The sequence below is a fragment of the Arvicanthis niloticus genome, chromosome 26 (genome assembly GCF_011762505.2).
Source record: "Arvicanthis niloticus isolate mArvNil1 chromosome 26, mArvNil1.pat.X, whole genome shotgun sequence".
In the NCBI taxonomy this organism is placed as follows: Eukaryota; Metazoa; Chordata; class Mammalia; order Rodentia; family Muridae; genus Arvicanthis; species Arvicanthis niloticus.
Window position 1 is genome coordinate 24737822 of NC_133434.1, and position 27276 is coordinate 24765097.

At 41.6% G+C, this 27276-nt stretch overlaps 1 protein-coding gene across 5 annotated transcripts in view; it reads right to left on the minus strand.

Annotated features, from left to right (window-relative positions):
* Positions 1-369: 369 nt before the first annotated feature.
* Positions 370-27276, minus strand: part of Cyp19a1 (cytochrome P450 family 19 subfamily A member 1) — a 101409-nt gene continuing 74502 nt past the window's right edge. For all 5 annotated transcript variants that reach the window (XM_076925247.1, XM_076925245.1, XM_076925244.1 and 2 more), the window contains exons 2-10: positions 26273-26456; positions 19744-19894; positions 13318-13472; positions 11167-11343; positions 8156-8270; positions 7510-7624; positions 6631-6793; positions 3002-3243; positions 370-1432 (exon numbers count right to left, since the gene is read on the minus strand). In XM_076925247.1, the coding sequence (XP_076781362.1) occupies positions 1205-1432; positions 3002-3243; positions 6631-6793; positions 7510-7624; positions 8156-8270; positions 11167-11343; positions 13318-13472; positions 19744-19894; positions 26273-26417 (1491 nt within the window). In that variant the 5' untranslated portion in view covers positions 26418-26456 and the 3' untranslated portion in view covers positions 370-1204. The remainder of the gene's footprint in view (positions 1433-3001; positions 3244-6630; positions 6794-7509; positions 7625-8155; positions 8271-11166; positions 11344-13317; positions 13473-19743; positions 19895-26272; positions 26457-27276) is intronic.

A 27276-nucleotide genomic window follows, 5' to 3' on the forward strand; every position in this document is an offset into this window, starting at 1 on the left:
GAACTTTAACGTTCAGTTTTTAAGTTACTGAACACTGGCTATTGTATACATTTATAGTGACTTTAGAACACAAAGCAATGTAAAGAAAATTAATCCATTTATTTGACTCCAATTCCATTTTACCCATGGCTACGGCGATTCAATGAGCTAGTTATTTGTTAAATCTCTAGGGTAACTCTTAAGTCTGAGTTAGGATGAAAAAAATGATTGTGAGGGTTTTATCCTTATTCTTTGAAAGAACAGGATTATGACAAAAAAAAAAGATGAGAAGGTACGTCAAAGGAAGAGATGATTCTTTAGAAGTTGGGGCTCACTGGCCTGCTGCATTTCCTTCCTCAGACTAATAAAGGAAGTAAGCAACAATACAAATAGTTTTTTTAAGACTTATTTATTTGAAATGCACCATGTGATTTTCCCCCTATACCACACATAGAGTCCTAGCTATATTTACTCAGGCTAATACTACTTAGGCATGTTTCACCTTAATCTATACCTACTACAGTCAAACTACGCATCTGAGAGCAGGAATTGAAAGTAACAAACGATACCTTCATGTTTAACTTTTGCCCCCAAACAGTTTACATGTGGATCCACCATAAGTAACTGGGCTTAACTTGTGGGAAGAGTCTATATTGTTACTTCCCACCCACTCTCACCACACACACACACACACACACCATGCATGCATGCACAAGTACACACCCAGTCTTGCACATGCACATGGCATATGCATGTGGACACACACACACACATGCGCGCACACATACACACACAAATGAAAGTTCCTTTGTTCATTTCTGCCTGGTCCCACATGCTGGATGTTGGCCTGGCCTTTCTAATAACTCCAGTACTTCTGCCAAAGTCATTTAAATGTGCCAATAATAGCTGTGAGACTCTAGCAGGACACCAGATGGATTTTACTGATGGCCTGTCTTTCTCAATGTATATTTTGTAGAATTGGTCCTTTAAGGCTTCAGTTTCTTCACTGGTCCCCAACATAGACTCCTTTCTTTTGCATCTGGATGGATGCCTGGCTTGCTGACAAATCACAGGAGCTATGATCATAAAATGCTTCAGATCATCAAATGTTCATGGTGAGGTTGACAACACCTACTCAATCAAATTGATGGCTTCCATGTAATTACTGATAAGTAATGTTCCAGAGTAGATAGACCACATTTGTTCACTGTTTGAGGTACTTGTCTTAATTCCTTGGAGAGAAAATTATTTCCACAAGGTGGCTGTTCTCATTTGGGTGCAAGGACAAGTTATTTGTTTTCGGCATGTTTTCAATACACCTTTTTTGCAATGTCTTCACATGGAATCGCCTCAAAATTGTAACCAGGACAGATTTCATCATCACCATGGCGATGTACTTCCCAGCACAGCTGCGAGGCCCAAAGCCAAACGGCTGAAAATACCTGTAGGGAACCTATGAAAATGACCAGATGATTAGCCAGAAGCATGAAACCATCTTTCTTTGATTTGTCTCTGAAAACACGGGTCAGTCAGAATATCCTGGCTTGACACTCTGCCATGCTGCTTCCTGCCTGAGACCAATGGCTATGGTTAATGAAGCATCCTTTTTAACCACTGTGCCTCTCCTGTGACACAGACCAGCCACAGATAGTCCCTAGTTTTGTTTTACATGTCAATAAGCTGGGATTTTTGCAGTGCAAATCACCACATTTTGAGCAATATTAGAAACCACGTAGACTAATTTCAGCTTTCCTGGTGCTTTGCAAGTTACTAAGGCAAAGTTTGTTTTTGCTTGACCTCATATAGTAGATAAAATGAAGACAAAAGCTATGGATGCTCAGACTATTAGTGTCAAGCTTCTTGTGTGCATGAGAAAGAGAGGGGACCTCAGTGGCCTGGGTTAGCCCCAAAGTTCTGATCCTCTTGCCTCTACCTCAGAGTGCTAGGATTATAGTAATATACCATTACATCAGGACTCTGAAAACTTTTAGGTACTGTGAAAATTAATGAGGATCATGTCTGTCTGTCTGTCTGTCTGTCTGTCTCTCTTGACTAATATGCATTTACATAACCTCAACATTTGCAAAAAAAAATTTGACCAATTAACTGACAAGGGATCATCTGGATTGCCTGTCTAGAATCACTAATTAGAGTATCAACCGTATCAACAATGGGTCCTCATGCTACACACAAGTAGGAAAAGAGGTAAACACAGAGAGCTATTTGGAAAATTCTGTCTTAAAAATATTGTTCTGACACAATGGAAACAAAAATCTCTCCTATACACCAGCTGTATAAAAAAGAATGCTGATTTTTTAAATCATTGAGTTTTATTGAGAATAGCACCCATTGTCTGAGGCTATTTGAAAGAATAAAGACAGCAATAAAACTAAGTCTTATTTGATTTCTATCTAAAGTAGAAATCTACAGTTGAAGCTAGATGATGCCAAAGTGATGCATTGTTTTCTTTTACTTCATTATAGAAAAAGTGACAAGTTTAGGGCTGGAGATATGGCTCAGTGGTCAAGAGCACTGGGTATTTTTCTAGAAGACCCAGGTTCAGTTCCAGCACCCACATGGTGGTTCATAATCATCAATAAACTCCGGTACCAAGGGCTGTGATGCCCTCTTCTAAACTCTGTGTACCAGGCACATAAATGCTATGCTTATGGACATGCAGGTAAAAACACTCATACACATAAGAATTTTTAAATTAAATGATAAATTTGAATGAAAGAAAGTGTTGCCTTAAATAAATCTTTGCCAAATTAAGGGCTTTTTATGTTTTGCTTCCCTGGGTGGCAACTATACAAACATTTTACAGAGCTACAGAGGCAACATCTTTGGTTTGGGCTGAAGGTGAGAGCCATATTCTAAGCTCTAGGACACAGCTGCTCCCGTGATGTAGGAGTAGGGCTGGTGAAGCTCTCTAAGTGTGTGGTGCAAGCACAGGACCGGAGCTGCTAAGACCATGGCACCAGAAGCAACATGCTCAGGCCTAAGGGGGGAAGGGGACTCTTACATTCTTCTCAAAGTTTTCAAGAGTAAATTCATTGGGCTTGGGGAAATACTCAAGCCTGTGCATTCTTCCAATGTTCAGAATGATGTTAGTTCCTTTTTTAACGGGGTAGCCATCAATCACATCATCCTCCAGGGCTCTGCGCATGACCAAGTCCACAACAGGCTGGTACCGCATGCTTTCATTAATGAAGTTTTCTACCACTTTTAAGTTTTGGACATCATCAATCCTTACGTCTCTGTCACCTGTGGAACAGATTTAAAAAAGGACAAAGAGGGTAATGTTACTTTCGTAGTGATAAACACTAAAGCTCTTCTTTTTCCATGGGACAATTTGTTCTTGATTAGAAATAAAAATGCCTTTAATTCTAATGCAGACCACTCACTGGGAACAAATGTGTTGTATTTGGTCCACAAAGGGCTTTATAAAAGTTTAGATGTAAAGCCATTTCTGGAAATTTCATAACAACCGCAACAAAGATTTCCTAAGATAATCTGAAAATTTGCTCCTAGTAGACCCACATTCCCAGCTGCAGTCAATGGGCAGGAGATGGGGCCAGCCACCTTTTCAGAGAAGACATGCCCTCTGCAGTTTTATGTGGGCCACACCTACTCTGCATCCCATATTCCTCTTATCTGCCTTAAGTCTTCAAGTTTTCCACCTACTCTACATTCTAGGGAACATTTACTTTGCTTCTTACTATATGTGCCAACTAGTACAGTAGCCACCCAGACAAGGGTGCAGAGGAGGCTACAGAGTCAAGTGAGATCGTGCACTGAGTCCAGTACATAAAGCCCACTCCTCCTGCTGCCTTCCCACACATGTCACTGACAGGCCCGCCACATCTGACCTCAAACAAACTGTTGCAGGAATGTGGCAAAATGCTTTCCACTCCTCTTCATAAACAGTGAGTGTCCCACCTAGCCCTGAGTGCTGTTGAGGAATAACAAGACAGTCCCAGTGCAGCCTGACCTGACATTAGTCAAGGAAGGTTAGATTGCTCCAGATATGACAAAATTTTCAAATACCCTCAAATGAGCCACTTTAACAAAATCAAAGTATCCTGGGGGTTCTGAGATATCCCTGTCATTCATATATATATATATATATATATATATATATATATATATATATATATTCCATATATATAATTTCCACATATATATAATTTCCACATATATAATTTCCATATATATATACATACATATATACATATATATGTATGTATATATATACATATATACGTATATATGTATATATATATGGAAAGAGAAAGAGACAGAGAGAGGGAGAGAGAGAGAGAGAGGAGTCTAGTTCAGAAAATTCTAAAGAGAAGCTTCATCTCAAGTACTGTGCTCTGTGCCCAAGGACCCAACAAGTATGCATAACTAGGTTGGAGAGATAAAGGGACAACCACAGAGGTTTCCAAAAGTATTTCCTATAAAGTAATGACCATGGACCACAAGAGGAAGCATAGAGGTTGCAATCTGTTCTGCATGTGGACCACAGGAGGAAGCACTGATATTGCAACATATTCTGCCTGTGGACCACAAGAGGGAGCCTGGATGTTGCAACATGGCCTGATGTTTTCCCATCTTTGCAGAGTCAGATGAAGAGTCCAGAGACGCTGAGATGAATGCATCTCACTCTCAAGGAACTTCACTAGTGATCTGATAAAAAGCATGCTCTCAAAATCAGTTTCCCCTCCTACACCTTCCTACAATGCCTTCTCTTTTTATTCCTCTAAACTAACTTCCTTCCTTCCTTCTTCCCTTCCTTCCTTCCTTCCTTCCTTCCTTCCTTCCTTCCTTCCTCCCACCAGTTTACAAGCCAGCAAAATGAGTTCTGTTTCATGCCTGCTACATAGACCCTGGAAGCCATATGGTAAACACTGAGAAAGCAGTCTGAAATTTGAAGCAGAGTTATCCTGTTCCTTTCTCTGCCTCACCGGGCATGTTCTCCCTTATCAATGCATCTACAGAACCCTCTTCTCATATATTCAATGAATGCAGTTTTTCCTTAGTGTCAACCACTTCAAGCAGCAATAAAATGAATGTCTTTTTAAAAGATGGTGCCATTCTATGACCAGTAACTTTTTTCACCAGCACTGTGTAAAGCCAGGAAAGTCCGTCTTGTGTCAGTCTTCTTCCATTTGCAAGTAATGTGTTCCAAAGAAGATCACAGGCGAAGGCAACTCCAAATGAGTGTTATGATCTCATGCTTCCAAAGAAGAGTGGGGACAGGATGCTGAGGCAGAGTCATGAAAATAGGGGAGGAAAACCAAGGGTCTGAATCGAGGACCCCCTACATATTTGTAGTGGACACTCAGTTTGGTCTTCATGTGGGTCCCTTAACAATTGGAGCAGGGGCTGTCTCAGACTTTGTTGCTTGCCATTGGATCCCCTTCCCCTACGAGGGCTGCCTGATTGGTCCTCAGTGGGAGAGGATGAGCTTAGTCCTGCTGGGACTGGATGTCCCAAGGCAAGGTGGTACCCAAGAGGAGCTTCCCTTTCTCAGAGATGGGGACTGAGCAGTGGGGGGAGGGATCTGTAAGGGTGGGACTGGGAGGAGAGGAGGGAGGGGGCCTGTGAACAGGATGTAAAGTGGAAAAAAAATAAATTAATGCATGAATAACACAAAGAACAATAAAGAAAATGAAAATGGGGGCGGGAGAACTGATAGAGCCCAGGGGCTTCTCTACAGAAGCCATGGGAAGAGTCGGGGAAGGGCCAACACCCATGGATTTGTGGAGAAAGAAGCTCAGTACCCCCTGGTCTGTGTTGTTACCTTTTTTATCCTCCCCCTGTCACAAAGTGAACCCACAAACCATAAACAGTAGCCATCTTCCTAGGTGGACCCACTAAAATAACATATGTAACTCATGAGGCAGGCAGAGTGCGTGAAACTCAAGTTCCACGTCTATGGAGTCGACCAACAGCATTCAATGTGCATTAATTGTGTGTGTACTGAACAAGTGCAGCCTTTATTTTGTAGTTACTCTCTAGATAATACAATGCCCTAACTATTTACATAGCATTGCCTTGCATCACACATTATAAACAATTGAGAGGTGACTTAATGTCTATGGGAGGATTAAGTAGGTCACATGCAAGTACTGTATGGTTTTCTAAGATGGCCAAACCTAACCATATCTGTGTCTGTGTGCACATGATGTAAGATCTCAAACTCGGGAGATAGCTCAACAGGTAAATGTACTTCCCACCAAGCCTGAAAACCTGGATTTGATTCCAGGAGGAAGGAGAAATAACTGTCACAAGCTGTCCTCTAACCTCCACATTCATACTATAACATGTACACATGTGCACACCCCTACACACACACACACACACACACACACACACACAACTAAAAAGCTCTTGAAAGACATACAGCAAACAAGTTGCCTATGTGTTGCTCTGGTGTTTGGAGTCCTCAATAAGCATACATTTCTGTTTTATACAACATATAAATAGGAAGGACTGTCATTTTCACCTGCTCAGTCAGCACAGCTGTGACAGAATTACTTTATTTTTCCTTAAGGTTTTATCAGACTCTTAAGCTGTATGGGGCAGCTGACACTCCCATTCCGAGGGTGTTCCAGAGGCACAGCTGTTTGTCTGGTAACTGCTTACCAAGGACATTGTGGATCTCCTTCAGAATTTCGGTTTCGACCTCCGGATACTCTGTGACAAGAAGCAGCATGAAGTAGAGGGTGATGGACATGGTGTCAGGGGCCGCAATCAACATCTCCAGTACACACTGATTCACGTTCTCTTTTGTCAGGTCTCCACGTCTCTGAGGAATTGAAAGAGGAGAAGACATTGGGAAAAGGAATTGAAATTTCACAAAATTATGGGAGGTGGCACTCAAGCACCAGACTCAACAAAATGAAGTCAGAGGGTTCTGTAATTGGTAACAGCATTGTACATATCAATAGTCTGCATACAGATAAACAAATAGCTGGTTACCTATGTACCATTGACCCTCCTTACACTAGAGTTCCACATCAATGAATTCAACTAACGAGGCATCACATATATTTTGGTTGTATTTTTGTTGAGCAGGTAAAGACTTTTTATAATTAGTCTCTGAGCAATGCAATATCATAATTATTTGCATCATATTAGGCTGTATTGGGTATTATTAACCCTATGGAGTGATACAAATTTTTGCAAGTACCATGGCATTTTAGAGATAAGAACATCCTTATATTTTGGTATCTGGGGGTGTGGGGGTGGGGGTTCTAGACTAAAGCTCCCAGATATTGAGAGATATTTTTACTCAGCGTCTTAGGTCTCCTCTCTTCCTGGTTTCGTCAATTATAAAATAGAAGAATTTGAATGATAAATGTCATTGAGCAGCTGTTTGGACTGTTTTGATGGGCTATCATAAGACTGCTAAAGAAACTTTTTAAAGAAAGACCATACCACCTTTATAAAAATGATTTTCTAAATAATGGTACATTATCATAATATATCAGGTGAGCAGTTGTGGTTCACTCAGGCCAATACCTCAGCGAAAATCAAATCAGTTGCAAAATCCATAAGGTCTTCCAGTTTCTCTGTTGTGGAAACTTTGTATCTTTTTTTTTCCACCAAAACAGCTATCTCATCTTTCAAGTCCTTGCTGAAGAAAAAAAAAATCATCAAAATTTTATCAATTTATACTTCCAGCAAAACAGATTCTGCTTGTTGAAAGGCATTAATAAATGAATTTCTATTTCAATTCTTCACAAACAAGTTACATGAAGTATTTATCTTACGATACTGGAGTTAACTGTGATTTCTAAACACTGGTAATAATCTCAAAGCTATAACTTTAATTCTATGTTTCCATTTTTTTTTGATATGCAGAAAGCCCTGACACTTATCAGTATTAGGGTTAGCCATGCTTTTGTGTCAACTCAAAGATAGCACAGTGTCCTTGTTCCCGAGAGCCCTCCGGGCCATATGTCTGGCTAAATGGGTTCTTGGCCAGAGACTTTCTTTGTTCTGTGGTCTGTCCCAATGCAATCAAATTGCTATGAATGTTTCACAAGTAACAGAATCAGCACTGCCCTCTGCACTCTGGGGAGCATAAAGCTTATCAAAGGGGCCAACAGCAGCAAAGACACAATGAACACTGTACATGTAAATCCTCCAGATGTGGACTACTTACATGGCTCTTTCATACTTTCTGTAGAGCCAAGAAATCTTAAAGAAGATGTTTGGTTTGATGAGGAGAGCTTGCCATGCGTTAAAATAGCCTTGGATCTTCTTCACAATAGAACTTTCTGTGAAACAAAAATCAAAGAGCTGAATTCCAGATAGTCTCTTCTAGCAGTGGATGGTCTAGCTGCATAGACTATGCGGCAAATTCATTAACTTATCTGCTCGGCACCCAAATTGGCTGAGTTAGCTGTTGAATTGACAGTTTTCAAGTTTGTGTCTGAGACCACAACTTATACTCTCTTGTATCCCAGTCTGGTTGGGCTTCTCACTCTCTCTGGCTTTTCTGGACAAAGAGTAGTAACTACAGTTATTGTGTCCTTGGTCCTGGTACCTAGAAGGGTGTTGTTTGGACAAGTTAGATGACTTGGTGGTTAAAGGTCCTTGCCTCTTAATGATTCGAGTTCAATTCCTGGAATTCACATGAAGGTGGGAGGGGAAAACAGCTCCAGAGTTGTCTCCTGCCCTCTGTGAGTACACAGGGGCACTCATGCCTCTTTCTCATTGGTGACGATGGTGACGATGACGATGACAACATTTAATTTTAAAACATCAAGCCTGTTACGGTGCTAACACAGTTCAACTGGTTCTGGAGTTAGGTGAGATATTAACTGGACTATGTACTGGGATTATCCACCTAATTAACAGCCATAGTGTTCTTCACATAGCCTTCACACTTATCTATATTTGGCCTGAAGTACAGAATTCATTTCAGCTTCTTCAGTGCATTGTTCTGAGCCCTGTACATTGTTAATAGCAGGTAAGTGATAATAAGTTAAATTGAATACAAAAAGAAAAAGAAAGTCTTTGCCTATTTTTTTAAAGTTACACACACACACACACACACACACACACACACACACACACACACACGGGAAAGGAATCAGGATTTTTTTTTAACTGACAAAATGCCAATCATTTCTAGGTTGCTTTACAGAGCTTTTAAGTTTAATCCTTATAGTCTTGCCAAAGGAGTGATAACATCTTTGTTTTGCAAATTAAAGAAACCTACAGTTGATAGAAATTAAGGATGCAGACAGTATGGTGGGCAGGTCAGCTTGGAAGTTTTAACAAGTCTGCAGTATAAAAAGAAACAAGCGTAACCCACACGGGTCACACAGCTGGGGTGCCATCGCAGTCTGGATCCAGCCACTGACTGATTGGTGCAGGGATTCACACTAACTCTTCCTAAGAGTTTCCCAGAGGACATGGTTTCTGTAGCCCCTGGGAAGTGCAGGAGACTGGCGATGGCAAGGCCAAGGGAGCTGGGAGGAGGAAGGAAGGGCTTTCAGCTGATCTGTGGCAAATCAGGTAATATACATATGGGCCAGATGGTCTCCACAAGCTTCTTTCCCCCACCTAGATTGTTTTTTTTTTCCTTTCGTATCTTCGCATGGCTGTGACTTCACTTCATTAGACCATTTTGAATGTCCTCTCTGAAGAGATATTTTCTGACCAGTCAACTCATGATGGGCATGGCCACACTTCAGTCCCACCTCAGTCCCTGTTCTTTACCCTGATTTGTTCTTGTTTCACGGCACTCATTATCGCCTAACATGTAACCTGGTATTTCCTGCCTCTACTGTTCACGTACCCCACTGCAATAGAAGCTCCTCAAAGGTCAAAACTTTACCCATCTTCCCAATTCTCTCCCCAGAACCTAGAGTATAAAGTAGGCAACCAATACATATTGGTTGAGTGACTGGATGAATCAATGAACTTGGGCATAAATTAATTTAGAGAAATCACATACTAATGTCAACAGCTTTTGGATGGTGGTAGTTATGTGCACATTTTTAAATGTTTGCTTTTTCTCGATTAGGGGAGAAGGTAGGATGCCTTGTGGGGTTGTTATAAATATTAAATGGCAGGCATACACATAAAGTATCTTTTCAAACTGTTTGGTACAAACAAGTATGTTTGGTGCATACGAAATACCTGACAGCTGTTATCACCATTTGTCAGCATCAGCTGCATCAGCACCATCATTTTTTCATAGTGAGACAATCAAGTTCTCATAGAGAGTGACTTTGAGAGGAGCATGTACATAAATACTTGTGTGTGTATGTATCATTTCCCAAAGAATGGTCAGAAATGGTTAAACATATCCAATTTACGAGTGCTATGTTAATGACCACGTTAACTGATAATGTTTACCCATGATAGAACGCTATGTCCTAGAGAAACACAGGAGATACAGAAGAAATGGGGTTGACCTCTACTTTGAAAGTTTATAAATGAATGAACAAGGCTGAAATGTTGGGGTGGGGCTACAGGGGAGGGGAGGTGTTGATTGTAAGGTCTGGTTCCTTAATTGGTTCTTGATTTGGTCAATAAAGGAGGCTGGGACCCAATTGCTGTGCAGAAGGGTCAAGTGAGACTTCCAGGTCCCAGGAGGAAAAGAAGACAGGAAAAGAGAAGACGATTTTTCAGCCAGGCTTTGGAACCAGAAGCACACTGCTATTATGTAAGTTCTCAGGGAAGCAGAACCAGAGGCCTCTGCCACCATCTGATAGCCAAGGAGGTCTGCGGAGGCTAGCTGATACAAGATAGCTGATAAGTTTAGGGCAGGAGATTCTGTGCCCAGCAATTATGCTAGTTGGCAAATTCTAAAGTAATAAAACTGTCTGAGTGATTTTCTTTCCTTGTAGCAAAGGTGGGTAAAGAACGAAGCAGGGTCAGTGCTAGCAGCTTGGCAAAGCTAAGCTGGAAGGAATGAACAAGCCAGGAGTGGGGCTGGCAGCAGCTGATCTCAGAGCTAAGTCAAGAGGGGCCAGAGTATGGGCCACAGTCCCTGGCAAAGTCGGTAAAAGGATTTTAAAATTATATGTAACAGTGGAAGGAATATCCTTAGGAATACTTAGAAATGCTTAACTAAAAGTAGCACTTTGCTTCCATGTACTGTCCCCACATGCCCTGTTTGAAAGGAGTCAGAATACATAAGAATTCAAGTTCCTGTACCGTCCAGGGGGATCCCCAGGAAGAGCATGTTAGAGGTGTCCAGCATGATGTGTCTCATGAGGGTCAACACATCCACGTAGCCTGAGTTGTTGGTGACTTCGTTGAGCCTGTCCAAATGCTGATTGACAGACTTCATGCAAACTTCCACCATTCGAACAAGACCAGGGCCCGTCAGAGCTGAAGAACAGAAATTTGGCCATCATAAGCACCAGGGCACACACAGCAGGTTATTTCACCTTTATATGTCAGGAGCAGTTGTCCTCAACATTACATTAAATAATAGGGTGGGAATTTCTATAATTGTCTCCCATACTTTCTTGTGTTATCCTGATTTTCTGTGAGAAGTACTTACCTTTTTTTTTTTTTACTAAAAATGAGTGCATGAATATTAAAAAGATGATTCAGATTCAAGCCTTTCTTTAAGCTCTAATCATTTCTGAGACTGCAGATAAAACATTAATACTTCTAGGATAATAACCAACCAGTGTTTTTTACATTTACTGTACATGGTTACCTTGAGGCGATGGCTTGGATTTTATTGGGGTCACATTTATTTTACATTTCAGCACGTAGATGGCTATTAATACAAACTGGTGAAACTGGTCCTTAGCTTTTTCCACCTAAGGTTCCTAGATAGCAGGGTTGTATAATGCCAGTCTTAGAAATGTTGAATTTGTGTCCTTCTTCTATGCTTAGCCTCTCTTCAGTTTACCTCCAGATTCATTTTATAGAGGTGGAGCAACCAGAGCAATTCCTCGGTGACTGGGGAACTCCTAAAAGAGGGTGACAACTATTTAGCAGCTTTGTACTTCAACCAATCCTGCATGAGGGACCTTGACACACATTTGTCAAACAAATGAATCAGACAAATGAATGGATGGGTGAACGAATGGATGAATGGATGGATGAATGAATGAAAACAAGTAGGATGAATTGGATCTGTTCTCCTCTTGCTCTGCTCCTGACCTAGCGCTGGCTCTAGTAAGCTGTCATAGTAGAGTTTCTTTAAGGTTCCTTCAGGACTAGTCTCTATTTTTTATGTCTTTCGTTATTCAGATTTGCTGCTAACATTCTTTAAATGCCATGAAAATTTTTGGGGTACCTTAAGGGCAGTATGCCAGAAGATCATCCTCTCAAAAAGAAGAAACAAACAACAAAGAAGTGAAGAAACATATTTCAGAGGACAGATTTTGCAAATAAGAACAGAAGCTTGACAGCATTGGTGGCTCCCAATAATCCCAGCACTCCTGCAGCAGAAGGATTGTTAGAAGTTCCAAACCACTTTGGGTTTAGGCCAGTATAGGTTACAGGCTACAGAGTGAGACCTTGTCAAAAAAGAATGTGGTAGAGGGTGTGTGCTGTTGGCAGAGTTGGGGGAGAGGAACAGAGGGGAAAGGGAGCATCAGAGAACTGGGAAGACCAGCCTAAGGATACTCTAAAGAGTCCCAAATGTGTAAAGAAGGCTGGAGTAGAAGCCTTCCTGCAAGTGGTGGGAAGAAACAACCTGAGCATTCTCTGTTCTCTGGGAATGATCACATTTGAGAGAGAAACATATCCCTCAATGCCCTTTGTAGGGAAGGGTGGCACCACATGTCATTCCTGATCTCCGTCTGGGTGAATGCAGGAGTTGCCTTTATGACAAGGAACCTGAAGATGATCACAGATGATCAGAATGCAATTTGATTGCTTATGGACACTGGTGTATGTAGATATGATTTAGTGTTTAAATGTGCCTAAAAATACTCTTACCTTGCTCAAAAGAAGATTCAGCAAGTATTCACAATTCATCAATAAAGAGCTCTTGTGGCAGTTTCAGTAAACAACTTCTGAACTGAAACACTAAACTCTTAGTTGAAATGACCCTGAGTATGCAGATCCATCTCTTCAGAGTTTATTGTGGCTATAATCATAGACTCTGTGGTTGTATCCTGGGGTTGCATTTACTAATGTCAGAATCTCAGGCAAATAACCTAACCTACGTGAGCCTTAGTTTCCGATCATTTTATGAGGTTGCTGTGGGATTAACAGTCAAATGTTTAGAATGTTTGTCCATATTATTTCAAAATTATGTGGCAGCAAAATTTAAAGCACAGCCTTTTTAAAAGAAGTACCATCGCAGACCTAAGAAAATAGTGTAGAATCCACATTTACCTTTCATAAAGAAAGGACGAACTTTTTTCCAAAGGTTCGGATTGTTGTTAAATATGATGCCATTCTCATGCATGCCAATGCACTGCAGCGCACGCTTGCTGCCGAATCTGGAGATGTAGTTACTGTTCTTCATTATATGGAACATACTTGAGGACCTGTAAAGAAAGCGAGCCATGCTGTCAATCCGACAGAGGGGAGGGCCTTTATGGCAGTTCACCTGACTGTGTGGTGGCTTTCTTAACAGAAGCATGTTGACCCAAATGGAAAGTATGATGTCGTGTTCAGGTTAAATAAGTATGCCAGGTAGCCTGAGAACATCCCTGTTGAGTAAGTCATTTCTACTTTCTGACTCCTTGGGTATCACTGAGAGGCCCTGAGCGAGTGAAGAGGCCCTGGGTGGATGTGAGCTGCTGGTAAGGCCATGCCAGTGATCAGAAGGAAATGGTAGAGTATTCCCTTCAAGTCCAAGAGTGGCTGTTGATAGTGCATTCAGAAAACATCCACCATCACTCTCTTCCCTGAATATTTAGAGACTGAAGACTGTTCCCCTATAGAGACTGCTCCCCTATAGAGACTGCTCCCCTATAGCGACTGCTCCCTTATAGCGACTGCTCCCCTATAGAGACTGCTCCCCTATAGAGACTGCTCCCCTATAGAGACTGCTCCCCTATAGAGACTGCTCCCCTATAGAGACTGCTCCCATTGAGGTTACCTAAACCTGTCTCCTCGATTCAGCTGTTTACCATAAACTCTGCCTCCTTGTTTACCTGTATGTAGCAACCCCACTTCCTTGCTCGGCTGTATGCAATGACCCGGCCTCCCCACTCGGCTCTATGTAATAAACATGCTGAGCTGGGGGCGGGGGGGGGGGGAGGTTGCCAGAGGTGTATTCCACTAGAATTAATTTTTAAAATGAGGTAAAACTCCAAAATAATGCTAGAAGTAGCTTATTTAGTTGGCATTTATTTCAGAAAAAATTCAAAATAAAAACCATAAAATCAAATTGTCTCTCAATTTAATTCTCAATCATACTTATAAAATGATCTCCTTTTTAATAAACAAAAACAAAAAATCAGATTTTTCAAATTGAATGCCAACAAATTAAGCTGACACTCCAAATTTTACTTAGGTAGAATTATCACTCTATAAAACAAGCTGAAATTACTGATAATTAAAATAAGATTCCTAGCTTTTCTTACCTCTCCTAACTTTCTCTACAACTAAAGCAGAGAGTATTTTTTTTTTGCATTCTTTGGTCACAATGTTGCATTTTCAGTACTTGAGGAATGAACAGAGCATTGGATTGTTTGTTTGTTTGTTTTTCTGCTCTGGTTCCCAGGAATTCTGTACACTACATTTGTCTTATGAACCCAACTAAACGTTAGTTTAGTTGCAATAGCTAATCCATGTGTCCCTTAGAGGGCGCTGTCATCCTGGTGATTTTCAGCCTGATGGTCTGCCAAGAAACCATCAAGGAAATATGGCCAGCCACAAAAATAAGTAGTTTAAACCAAGGTCTTTTCTCAAAGTGAGGCAGAGTTTATCCAAACGGAGTAAACTGGACAGTTAAGGAAAGAAGACTGTTGAAGGAAATGCCCACACTCATCCTGGCCATCACAGAGACTGATCCTGAGGAGAGCCGTACCAGCAATCCTAACAGGGAAATGTCTTTGTTGGAGAGAGTGAGAGTTTCCCAGCAGAATGCCCAAGTTCAGAAGAGACAGTGGACAGTGTAACGCTGCTGAGGTCAGAGGTCAGACTTTTAAATATGATTAAAGTTAAGAGATCACCAAAATAGCCAAACCTTCCCACCCCTGAGGGGGAGGAGGGAGAGGGAGAGGGAGAGGGAGAGGGAGAGGGAGAGGGAGAGGGAGAGGGAGAGGGAGAGGGAGAGGGAGAGGGAGAGGGAGAGGGAGAGGGAGAGGGAGAGGGAGAGGGAGAGGGAGAGGGAGAGGGAGAGGGAGAGGTTGACAGACAGACAGACAGACAGAGATCTTGGTTAAATTCAAGTGGGTCCTCCATGCCATTTGGCATTTCTACTCAATCTCCACCATCCATTCTCTTTCTCTCAGTCTCTGTTGTGAGTCCCTCCTCCAAACTAAGACTTTAGAAATTTTCCTGAGGAAAGAGTGGAAATCCCTTGGACCTAAGCTGTGCATTCAGCCTTCCTTCTAATTGCTATGAGTGAAAGGATATGTCCTATTCAAAGTCAGTCCCTCCATGTGTCCCTGGGACATCATCATATTTCACCCAGCACACGCACACACAGCACACACACAGCACACACACAGCACACACACAGCACACACACAGCACACATACACAGCACACACACACACACAACACACACAGCACACACACAGCACACATACACAGCACACACACCCAGCACACACACATACAGCACACACACACAACACACACACACACACACAGCACACACACACATTTTCTCCTTCATCGGCTGTTCCTTCTGTAGTTCTCCATCCCCATCAGAACTCACAGGAGTCACATGATCTTATTGTCTCTAGTTGTTACTGTGTTTCCTTTCAGACTCTGCCATCTTTGCTGTTTCTTGAACAGTTTAGACAGGCTCTGCCTCGGCGCCTCTACACCTCCTGTTCCTTCTGTATGATGCACATTTTCTCCAAATTTCTACCTGGGTCATGTCCTCACTTCGAGTCTTTTGAAAACTGTATTTATTTTATTTTTCCATTTGTGTGTGTGTGTGTGTGTGTGTGTGTGTACACCCACATCTTCATTTATGAAGGCATACTTGTGTTGGTGGAAGCCTTTGGTTGATGTTGGGAATCATCGTTGACTAGTCTTCCAACTATGTCCATTGAATCACCTCCCCAGCCTTCCTCCTAAGTCAGTAGTCAGTGAGGCCTGCCCCAAACCACCCACACACAATTATACTACAGTCCCTTCAACTAACCCCGCCCCAATCTTTTATTCCTAACTTTCTCCCACATGGTACATAGCTACTCGGTTTCCTCAGGACTGTCTCAACTTATCATTAGAAATCCCCTAGCTTAGAAAATTTCCTAATCTCAGGCAAACTGAACAGTTGGTCATCATGTATACACTCCATAATAACACTGCCATCACAGACAGACTGCACAGTTAACACTGTGACCCCAGGAGATTATGTCACCTGACAACCATCATGGTCATCTTATATATTCTACGATGACAAAGTGTCCTCAGGATGCATTTCTCAGCATGCACCCATATTAAGGAACACATGGTTATACTGTGCATGTCACTTCTTTATACACAGTGTACTAACAGTATGCTCTTCCGTGAGACCGGGAACTTTGAGGTCTTCTTACTCTCTAAATGTAATACTGCTGTATTCCTAGAGAAGAGCATGGTATAACGCCTTCTCATTTATCAAAGGAATAGAAAGTCAGTTACTACTGTTAGTACATAAGCTATCAATATAAGTTGAACAAATTTCTTGTAGATTTATACATAATTAAGACAGATAAGCAAATAAAACTTTCATTAGCATGTTAATTGTTAATTATCCTTTATGAATGATACTCAAATTATTTTATTTTTGTATTTTTGACAAAAATAAATGTACACACACATACTGGGCATATAACCCAGCATCCATAGGCCCTGGTGTGGAACATTAGCTCCCCAAGGGCGCTGTGTATGTTTTAGTGCAGATTCCATAAGCGCCCACATCTAAGGCCTTACCTCAGAGTCTCCAAGATGTCCAGGCAGCATGCAAGCAGCACTCCTGACTGCCTAGCCTGAAATTCTGAAAGAGCTCCTTTGGGACAGGACTAGTTTGAAAAGCTGGACTTTGGTCATCGCACATTTGCAATGATTCTAAACCTCAAACTTTTCAAATGGAAAAGAACTCCGGCAAAATAACAATCTTTCTGAGGTCCAGTGGGGTTGTTTCAAGAGGCACAGGTAGTTCTGGAAAGGACTTGAAGAGCGGGCAAGGGAGGGAGATGGGAACAAACAAGTCCTATTCCAGAGAGGAGCACAACGTTAACAACAAAATGGAGGGCTCAGAGGCAATTAAGGGGAACACAAAGACTCCAACAAGTGAGAGGCTCACTGAGGGAACATAACAAGAAGTGAGCTGAGACAGCTGGGGGAAGGGTAGGCAGGTCAAGTCTGTGCCACTGTTCGAGTCAGTACTGGGCTGGCCAGAGTCACTAACGGACGCTTTCCTAGTGAAGAAAGGTAGGGAATCCTGGCTGTGCCAAGGACCCAACTTTAGGGGCACCCATGCAGGCACCTGTGAATGTGTCTGGTGATACAAGTTTCTAAATGTCCACTCTCTGGGAGGGATTTTATTTACTACTATGTCCTCAGATCCATTATTCTTCATTTCAAATTTAGTCTTATACCAGCCTCTCCTTGGCTAGAATCAAGCATAACACAGTAAGAGGAAAACCCACCAGCACTGCTTAGTTCTTTGTGTTTGTCCTGGAGAAAGGCACTCTTGCCCAGAAACAGCTTCCCTTCTTTCCAGGTGGGAGTTTGCCAAACTCCACAGCTCTCTGGAATTACCTGGAGACCTTAAGCAGGCCTGGTATCTGTCCACAGCCAGGCTAGGTCTCAGGGTCTATGCCCTAGAATCCTATTCGCTCCTGGTTTACTCTAAAGCATCTCCCAAGAGAAAGCAGTACTCAGGCAGGTCTGCATTTGACTAGGTATCACCCTGTTTGCCAAGAGAAACTGGGGAACAGAAGCCATGCTGAATAGAGTAGGGCTAGAAAACTGTTCTCTGTGCTGGGGGTGAAACCGCAGGAGGAACTATCCTAGACAGTCCTAAATGGCATTGGTCACAAAACATTGTTTTAAAGACAATAACCAATTGAAAAGGTGACTAAAACACTAAAGATGGAGAGAAAACATCTCAAATTTGCTTGAATTAGAATGACCAGACTTCAGTAGATCTTAACATATCAAATCAAAGCGTAATCGTGGTCTAGTCACGCTGGAGCGATGCTTCTGAACCATCTGCAAACTTGGTGAAAGCAGACCCAGACCATGGGTGTTCTAGTCCAGATGTTTGTTTAGTAGGTCCTGGTGGGGTACAAGCGTGTGCATGTCTAACAAGTTCTGAGCTGTGCAGCTGTTGCTAGTGAAGGAAGCCCACCAGGAAACCTCTGCCCCATGACGCATCCACTCCCACCCTCCGCCACAGCTGCTCATGGCTCCCGAGATGTAGCCTGCCTCTGCCATTCTTCAGAGAACTACAACACCAGAGGACACCTCAGGCAAAAAGTAGGGAGTTAAATAGATCCAGAACAACATGATTAGGTATTATGTTGGAATTATAGGATGTTTTTCACCTGTGTGCCCTTCTTTGCGTATTTACTTCAAAGAACTGGGCTTCAAGGGCACTATTGTAATCGATAAACGGATGTATACATTCAAACAAATCAATAAAACACCCTGGTAGGTGTTAGCTAGTGGGAAAAGCCCTGTCAGGTTCATAAACATTAAAATATTTATGATAGAGTTGTTGTAGAAAACTTTGCTAAAAGTCAAGATAGCTGAAAGTATAGTGGAATCTTTAAAAATTTCTCCATTTTCTCAGATCGATAGACAAGAAAACTAGTGAGCAAGAAAACAGTTCCTTTTTAACAGTCAACAAGAACTTCGTAAATTCCAGGATGAATGCAATCCAGCCCAGTATAACAAGTCAGGAAGGAGAACTTTGGTTTTTAAAGGGAACTACTGGTCTCAGTTGGTTTCAGATGGCTCCGCCCAGACACTGGCACACAGCCATTGATTGGAGGACAGTAGCTGGTGGCTTCTGCCTTTGCTGTGGTTTTCAGTAGCCTGCAGGATAAACTGAAAGCTACTGGTCACATATCAGCTTCCAATTTGTTGTTTAAGGATTTGCGGGACTGTTTTTGTTTTTGTTTTTTTATTCGCTTACTTGTAGAAATAATACCAAAAGCTCAGAAGCAGGAAACATGGCATGTCTTCCCTAAAGCATGTTTGCCAAAAACCAAGCCATCTGGTCTCCAAGTTTCCACATTTGTGACTCAGAGAAATTTTGAATGATTTCCCAACTTCCTATGGTTCTTTGTCTACGTGTCTCTGGCTTCAACTCAAGAAGGTTTTAATTATTTTGCTTGTCCACAGTATCAGAGTGCTACACGGCCATTTGTCACCTTCATTTCACAGAGGGGGAAAAAAAATGCAACTTTACCAAAATATCAGGCTTCAAAATGAAGTGACTTTTTATAAAGAAAACCCAATATTCTTTTTAAAAATGGGGAAAGCATCAGCCTTGATTTTAAGAAGGCAGTAGAAGTAGTCGGAGCACAAGAGGAGTTTGGGTACTGAGAGTGGAGCCCAGGCCTGGCCCACGCTAAGTGCACATTCCTGCTGAGCTCCGCCCTGGACCACGCTAGCCTTGTTTATTCCCAGACTCACTTGCTGATAATGAGTGTCTCCTCTCCACTGATCCAGACCCTCGTGAACTCTCCATACATCTTATTGTAGTAGTTGCAGGCACTTCCAATCCCCATCCACAAGAATCTGCCATGGGAAATGAGGGGCCCAATTCCCAGACAGTAGCCAGGACCTACAACAAATCGTAAGAACACAGTGAACTTCTTAATAATGCCAAAATAAATAAATAAAAGGTTGTCCTTTCATAGTCAATCTTTTTTATATCTTCTGGAGTCTATATGTGAGTCACTCAATGTGATTGAAAACAAAAGCAAAGATGACACGAGACGCGCCACCTCTTTATGAATGAAAAGCATGTGGCTTCACCGTAGCTCCTCTTGATCCGTCATCAGAGCTCCACTAAACGGGAGGCTATACGATCTTTCTAAGAGTCTGGAATAAAAGTCAGTTTATCTGTTTGATGATGATAAGCATAGAAACTGTGACAGATGACAAGCTGACGAAACTGTATGGCTGCCCGCTGCTCTTAGCAGGAAGCTCTCAGTTGTGAACGACCCAGCTGACACAATGAGTTCACTAGAACCAAGCATGGCTTTCTTTCATCTGAGGGAAGGTCTGCAAGGATAACATCGTCCAGTCTCAAAACATCCACTGCTTTTAAAAGGCTCAGTTTATGAAAAGGTATCTTGAGCAAAAATCTCGTGAGGTAATACAAACCTAAGACCTCATTATTACAATGTAGAGCTCAGAATCTACACTAGGGCTCGCATGCCAGGATCTGGTTTTAGCAGAGGGCAGTGTCCAGCTTACAGCCTTGCTTTCATAGACAATGGGAAAATTATGCAGTGTGAGAACCCAGAGGAAAGTGGGGGGATTATATGTGGTTTATGTCACAAAGCAAACTTGTAGCTTGAATTTGTTCTGTTAACTTTGTAGGTTAGAACACAAAACAATGTGTTTCACTACAGCATTTTCATACACATGTGTAGTTACACTTTGTTGTTTGTTTGTTTGTTTGTTTGTTTTGTGAGACAAGGTTAAACTACTTAGCTCAAGCTATCCTTGAACACCAAGATTCTCCTGTCTCAGATGTCCAAGTGTTGGGATTCTAATCAGACCTTTTAGACTTTATTTTACTAGTGGTTGGTAAAAAGTTAGATAAAAATACTTTCGACACTTTAAAATTTATCATGGACAATGTTTTTTTCTAAATATTTTTAAAAAGTCCATGTTGTCAGTGAAATCGTTATAAAGTCACAAACATGTCTGGTTGTATGAGACTACAAGAGCTGTGTAATAATCTAGATGGTGTGAGCTTTCAGTTGAAACATCTGACCTGGACATTCACTCCCAAATTTGGCAAACCCTGCTTACCCATTCACTTTGTAGTAACCAAGTTCTTATTATTACATTTATCAGACCTCCTCCTCCTGTTTGAAGAAAAGATCTTTGAATCAAAAGATCAATAGAATCAAACTATAGTCAATGGTTTTCAATGTTCTAACTCTAGTAGCACACTATATTATATTATATTATATTATATTATATTATATTATATTTATTATAGGTGACTGCCATTATATTTAAACAATTCCCTTATGTTTGGTCAACAAGTTAAAGAATCAGATTTGATCAAATGTATATTTCTTCAAAATATCAGCTGTATCAATTTTTAATCTTTAAAATACATGTCGTAAACAAAATACCATTTATATTATAACAGTACGTCCCAGATGCTTGCAAGTGTTTTCAAATAGGCAGGGTATGTGTATATAATATAAAGAGTGAATTTTTGAGTGTTGTTTTTCACACACACACATACACACACCATATACACATATACACACACATACACATGCACACACAAATAAGTTTTTAAATGAAATAACAACAATTGTTGTTTTTCCTTAGAGCATTTTAGGCTGTTTTTATATTTAGATCAAAAGTGGCAGAATATTACATAACATATATTTAATCTACATGAGGCCAAGTATTGACTTGACTAAAAAAAGACTTGTCTACAACTATTTACTTAATAGTCAAGCTCCATGAAACACAAGACAATACTTTAAATGACTTCTATTTGAGAGGCACTGTTCCCCTACTAGTATAGTATAAAACATAAAAATTATCAAAATAAAAACATTTTGCAATGGGTCTTACTATGTAGCACCTGGTTGGTTGGCCTGGAACTTGCTATGTAGAGAGGGTGGCCTCAAACTCACAGAGATCTGCCTGCCTCTGCCTCCCAAATGTTGAGATTAAAGGTGTGTGTCACCATACCTGGCCAAAATGAAAACATTTATTTAAAAATATATGACAATGAAGATTTGTATATACTGAAAAATGAAGCTTGCTAGACAATATATGGGTTAAGAGTCTCCGTATTTGGCCAGGCAGCAGCAGTGGTTGTATAAGGCTTTAATCCAAGCACTCAGGAGTCAAAGGCAGTAGATCACTGAATTCTAAGCCAGCCTAGTCTACAGAGTAAGTTTCAGGACAACTAGGGGTACACAAAGAAGCCCCGTCTAGAAGAAAGAAAGAAAAATAGGAAAGAATGAAAGAAGGAAGAAGAGAGAGAGAGAAAGAGAAGAAGGGAGGGAGGGAGGGAGGGAGGAAGGAAGGAAGGAAGGAAGGAAGGAAGGAAGGAAGGAAGGAAGGAGTTGAATGCTCTACCAGAAAGAAAAGCAGAATTTGGGGTATTTAATGACCAACTATATGTCACTTTAGTTCATCCAATAAACATTTCCTTGTTTAAATATTTGTTCCAAGTCAGGGTCTAGAGATAACCACGATACAATTACTCTATATTCTTATAGAGTAGTAATAGATAAGATATAAAAAATATAAAATCAAATAATTATAACACATTATACATTATATCTATGTGCATATATATATTCCTGACATTTAAATATAAATCTTGAACCACAGATGGGTAAAATATGAGGGACATATTCTAGTTGCTTCCTCACTAGGCAGCTCTAGGCTTCTCAGATTGTGAATGCTTCTCTAGGCATAGACTGGACTGATTTCAGGAGAGTCCCTCAGCCCACTCCCAGGAGCAATAAATACTATATCACTATTCACTGATGTCACCAGAGAGCCTCCTTAAAGCCTACAGCTAGCAACACTTAGCAGCTCTCCTAGGTGGGAAATTGGTCTTCACACCTATGAATACACCCTCGAGAGACCCATGCACGAGCTTTTTTACAGCAAGACTGACCTTAGGACCCCAGCTGGAGACACTGTCTGATCTATGAACCATGAGATTTTTGTGCTGCTCAAGGCTGTGTAGCAGTGGAAAGGAAGCACAATGCTATCACTGTCTGGATGGATCCTACTGCCTAATGGGAACCAAAAGGAGACAAACAGTATACAATGTATTGCTAAAATATATTTAAAACAAGACAAAAAAAAAAAAACCTATATTGTCTGATGATGTGAAATTGGGTCACAAACTGTAACAAAACAAGGAAGTAATTGTTACAAAATCCAGGGAAAAAAACCATTTACCTCTGAAAGAGACAGAAGGGAAAAAAAGAGGAGGGAGTGAGGGAAAGAGGAAAAGAGGGAGGAAGGGAAATAGAGGGAGAGAGGATGGCATGAATCAAACCTAGAACAGTTAGCACCCTATTCCTTACACAAGACTCTGATAGCAATTCTGTTGTCAACTTGTAAAGTTTTCTGTGAAGTATTTTCTTAAGAGAAAAAAAGGAGCATTTTGCAATTGCTCCTCTTGTCATGCTCTGTGTGTGTGTGATGCCCAGGGAAGAATATATTATCTGTGGGAGAGAACCAGTGTCAAGATGAGCGGCCATGTGTTCTTGAGGAAGGAAGGGTTTCCAGGGAGAAGGCAACACAGCCTAACTAGAGGATTTGGGATATTGATCAGAATTGAAGTGACGCCGCCTACCACTAGAATCAGTCTTTGCTTCCCAACCTTGGCAGCCTCCTTCCCCTCAGCCTTTCCAGGTCAAGACCCACACCTTTGTTCCTTGTCCGTCCCTTGCAGCCAAGCACCAGATCTAGCTGGACTTCTCAGCAAGCATAAATGACAAGGCTTAGACCCATCCTTGAGTCACAACACATGGGATAAAACCTCTCCTCTTTGACTCCAATTTCTTAAAAAAAAAAAAAAAAAAAAAAAAAAAAAAAGGCACTGTCACCAACATTAGGAGACAGAGGGAGCAGGAAGCTGCCTTAACTGAAATGTACTAGGTAAGGCTTTTAGTCACTACAGCTTTTAAATTCCCTTAGGCTTTTTAGGACCCAGAAGACCTTCAAACTTGTGAACCCAAGAACCCAGAGAGCTATATTATTATTATTATTATTATTATTATTATTATTATCATCATCATCATCATCATCATCATCATCATTATTATTATTAGGAGCAATGACAGAAGAGTTGGGAGGTCAGACCAGTTTTCTTATTTCCTGTGCCTGATGTGAGACAGAGAATCCTGGGCTGTGCCTGTGTAGAGAACTGACCAGACCTCGTATTTCCAGAGCGTGAATGTAAGGTAGGGACTCACAGTCTGAGGTCCTCCTAGAGGTTCCTGGCCTTCTGTCAGGGCTCCTGTCTTCCTTCTAGCTGGGCATCAGCAGGCCATTTCCCTCTTCTGAGATTTAACCCTTTATTTTGTTTGGACTTTTTGACTTCTCTTACTTAAACCTGTTACTTGGCAACACAGATATAGATCATTAGGGGCTTCCCCTTCTATCACACGAAGGAGTTGGGCTTAAAAACCACCAAGGAAAGGTTTTACAGTATCAATCCAAAGGCTCTACCTCAAGCAGGATCACTGTGCTGTCTAGGTGATTGACACTGAAGACAAGCATTACCATATCCCTGGCCCAGAAGTGGTAAGCGCAGGCAGTACCACCTCCCTCCCTGACCCAGGCCCGAGCACTGTCAGGTCTCACTGTGCTTCTTTTAGAAGTACATGTTTTAGCCAGGTGTGGTGGTGCCTGATTTTAATCCCAGCACTCAGGAGGGAGAGGCAGATAAATCTCTTTGAGTTCAACATCAGTCTGGTCTACATTACATAATGAGTTTTAGGCCACCTGAACAGCCAGGGCTGCATAGTGAGACCCTGTCTCAAAAACAAAACAAAATACCCAACAACAACAACAACAAAAAAAAAAAAAAAAAAAAAAAAAAAAAAAAAAAAAAAAAAACTGTTTAAGGTGGCAATTCAAACACTCTGGGGAAGGGCTTGGGAATCAGCTAGCAAACTCCCTCCTTTAAAGTTGTTCTTATACTAAAATTTGAGAATTGTACGGTTTCCTTGACAGATACAGTGCTGACCCTTTTCTGTTTGTAAGATGCCTTTATGATATAGGTAGGTTGGACTTTAGCACCTGAGCCTATGACAGAGAAACAGAGTAGGGGTCTGCTGCACCCTACCCTCATTCTTTACCTTGGCTACTCCTTTCCCCTGACCAAGGAGCTCACCAGGGGAAACGGAATCTGTGGAAGGGAGCCTTCAAGCCGAAGCCATGATTACTGAAGGCTTTCTCCTCTGGAGGTGACACCACCAGGTCGATGTCAACAAGTTAACTCTGTCAGCTAAATTAGAAATTAAAGTGCCAGGCTGAATCAGATAGAAGGGCAACTATGGGGAACACTTCAGAAAGAATCCAGGCACAGCATTTGGTCCCCAGGGTAGCTACCACTTTCAGTTGCCCTGGGCAGAGTCTTGGTGCATTTGTGAATGCGTGGTTACTATGGTATTGAAACAGGCCTTGTTGGATATCCTATGGAGTTAGAAGCTAGTGATAACTGTAATGAACTCACAACTAAACTTAAAGGCATTATCTGAAATTTCTGTTTACTCTGAATTAACTTGATAATTCATCATTTCAGCCCCGGTGGCAAAACTGGTTACTGAGATTATCAGAAGAATTATATTAGTCTCCGTTTTTGACTGACACAAAGACCTTTGGATGACTGTCAGACTGTGATGCTCCCAGAGAATGGGTCTAGTCCCTGCTCTTCTTCCAATAACCAGCTCCCATTCAACTTCTATGGCAACGCCACTGTCACCACGCTGCCAATACGAGAAATAAAGAATAAAATTGAGAGAAAGGATAAACGCAAGGAATGGAGGGGAAGGTGTCGGTGCAGGCAGAAGGGAGGGCAAAGGAGAAGGAAGAGGACAAGAGAGAGGGCAGCCCACAGTCGGTTCACCTGCAGAGCAGGGCTGGAATTAATCAGAGTCTCATGGTGGTTGTTTTAACTTAACCAAAAATTCTGGAATTTGACCTTTGCCCACTCCATCTCAAACCTCCCAAAGCACCCATTTGTGATGTGCTCATCCGTCGTGGGCAGGCCATCAGTTTAACATTTCCTAGTCCTCATGAGTCCAGCTTGTGAACTGCACTGCGAGCACAGCGAGCACAGCAGCAGTTCCCAGGTTTGCATTTTTACAAAATAAATAAATTATATATATATATATATATATATATGACATATTACGCATGCCATGGACCAAAGGGCCCCGTGAAACACTTCTGTAGGTATAGGATTAAAGCAGCGGCTTACCTGGTATTGAAGACGAGCTCTCACAATTCCAAATCAGGAGAAGGAGGCCCATGATCAGCAGGAGTGGCATGGCACTGACAGGCACCGTTTCCGGGACCATGATGGTGACATTATAGTGCATGGGGTTCAGCATTTCCAAAAACATCTTGAGCTATTTGCCCTCAGACGGAAAAATGTAAAAGTTCTACAGGAAGAAAACAGTGAAGTTAGAACGTGACCCAGCAGTTTGGCTGTGGCTCCTGTCACTTGTAAGGGTGCTGGGCTGGAAAGATGGATGGGCATTTTGTTTTATAGTGATTGGACACTTAGACAAGACAAATTTGTGGTTACAAGTCAAAACAAGGATGGCCTTGGGAGGCTCAGGTTCTGCTCAACAGTTGGTCTGATAGAACCTTATCATCTTGCCCTTGAGTGGGTAGAGTGACGTGCACGCTCAATCGTAAGTCAACTCTCTGAAGTTCATTCCAGAGGAACAATCCCAATGCTGTGATTTCATCAGCAGCATTTGTTGAGGCAATCCTCCTTATTTAAAGCAAACTCAATTAACAAAACAAATCAAGAGCAGGTAAAGGCTCCCGACTCAGGTCTAACAACCAGAGTTCATTCCCCAAGACAGACAGACAAACAGACAGACAGACACACACACACACACACACACACACACACACACACACACACACACACAGGCTAAATTTAAATATATAATTATAAAAATAAATCAACATGCACAATGTCCCAATTCCTACCCTTGATCAAAATTACTTTTCCAAACTGTACTCTTCTATAGAAAGAATGCATTTCGTGGACACCACCAAAGTGTTCAAGGTGCCTTCATTAGGGCATCTATGGAATTCAAGATATGTTACACATGACAGTCTTTGTCTGGTGGCTTTAATGAGGACCTAGAACTAGAATCATAGGCTGGTTAAACAGTGTTCACGGGGAGGGGGGTCAGGAGGAGAGGCAGTGGGGATGGAGGGGGCACAGAACGGGAAGAATAAAGA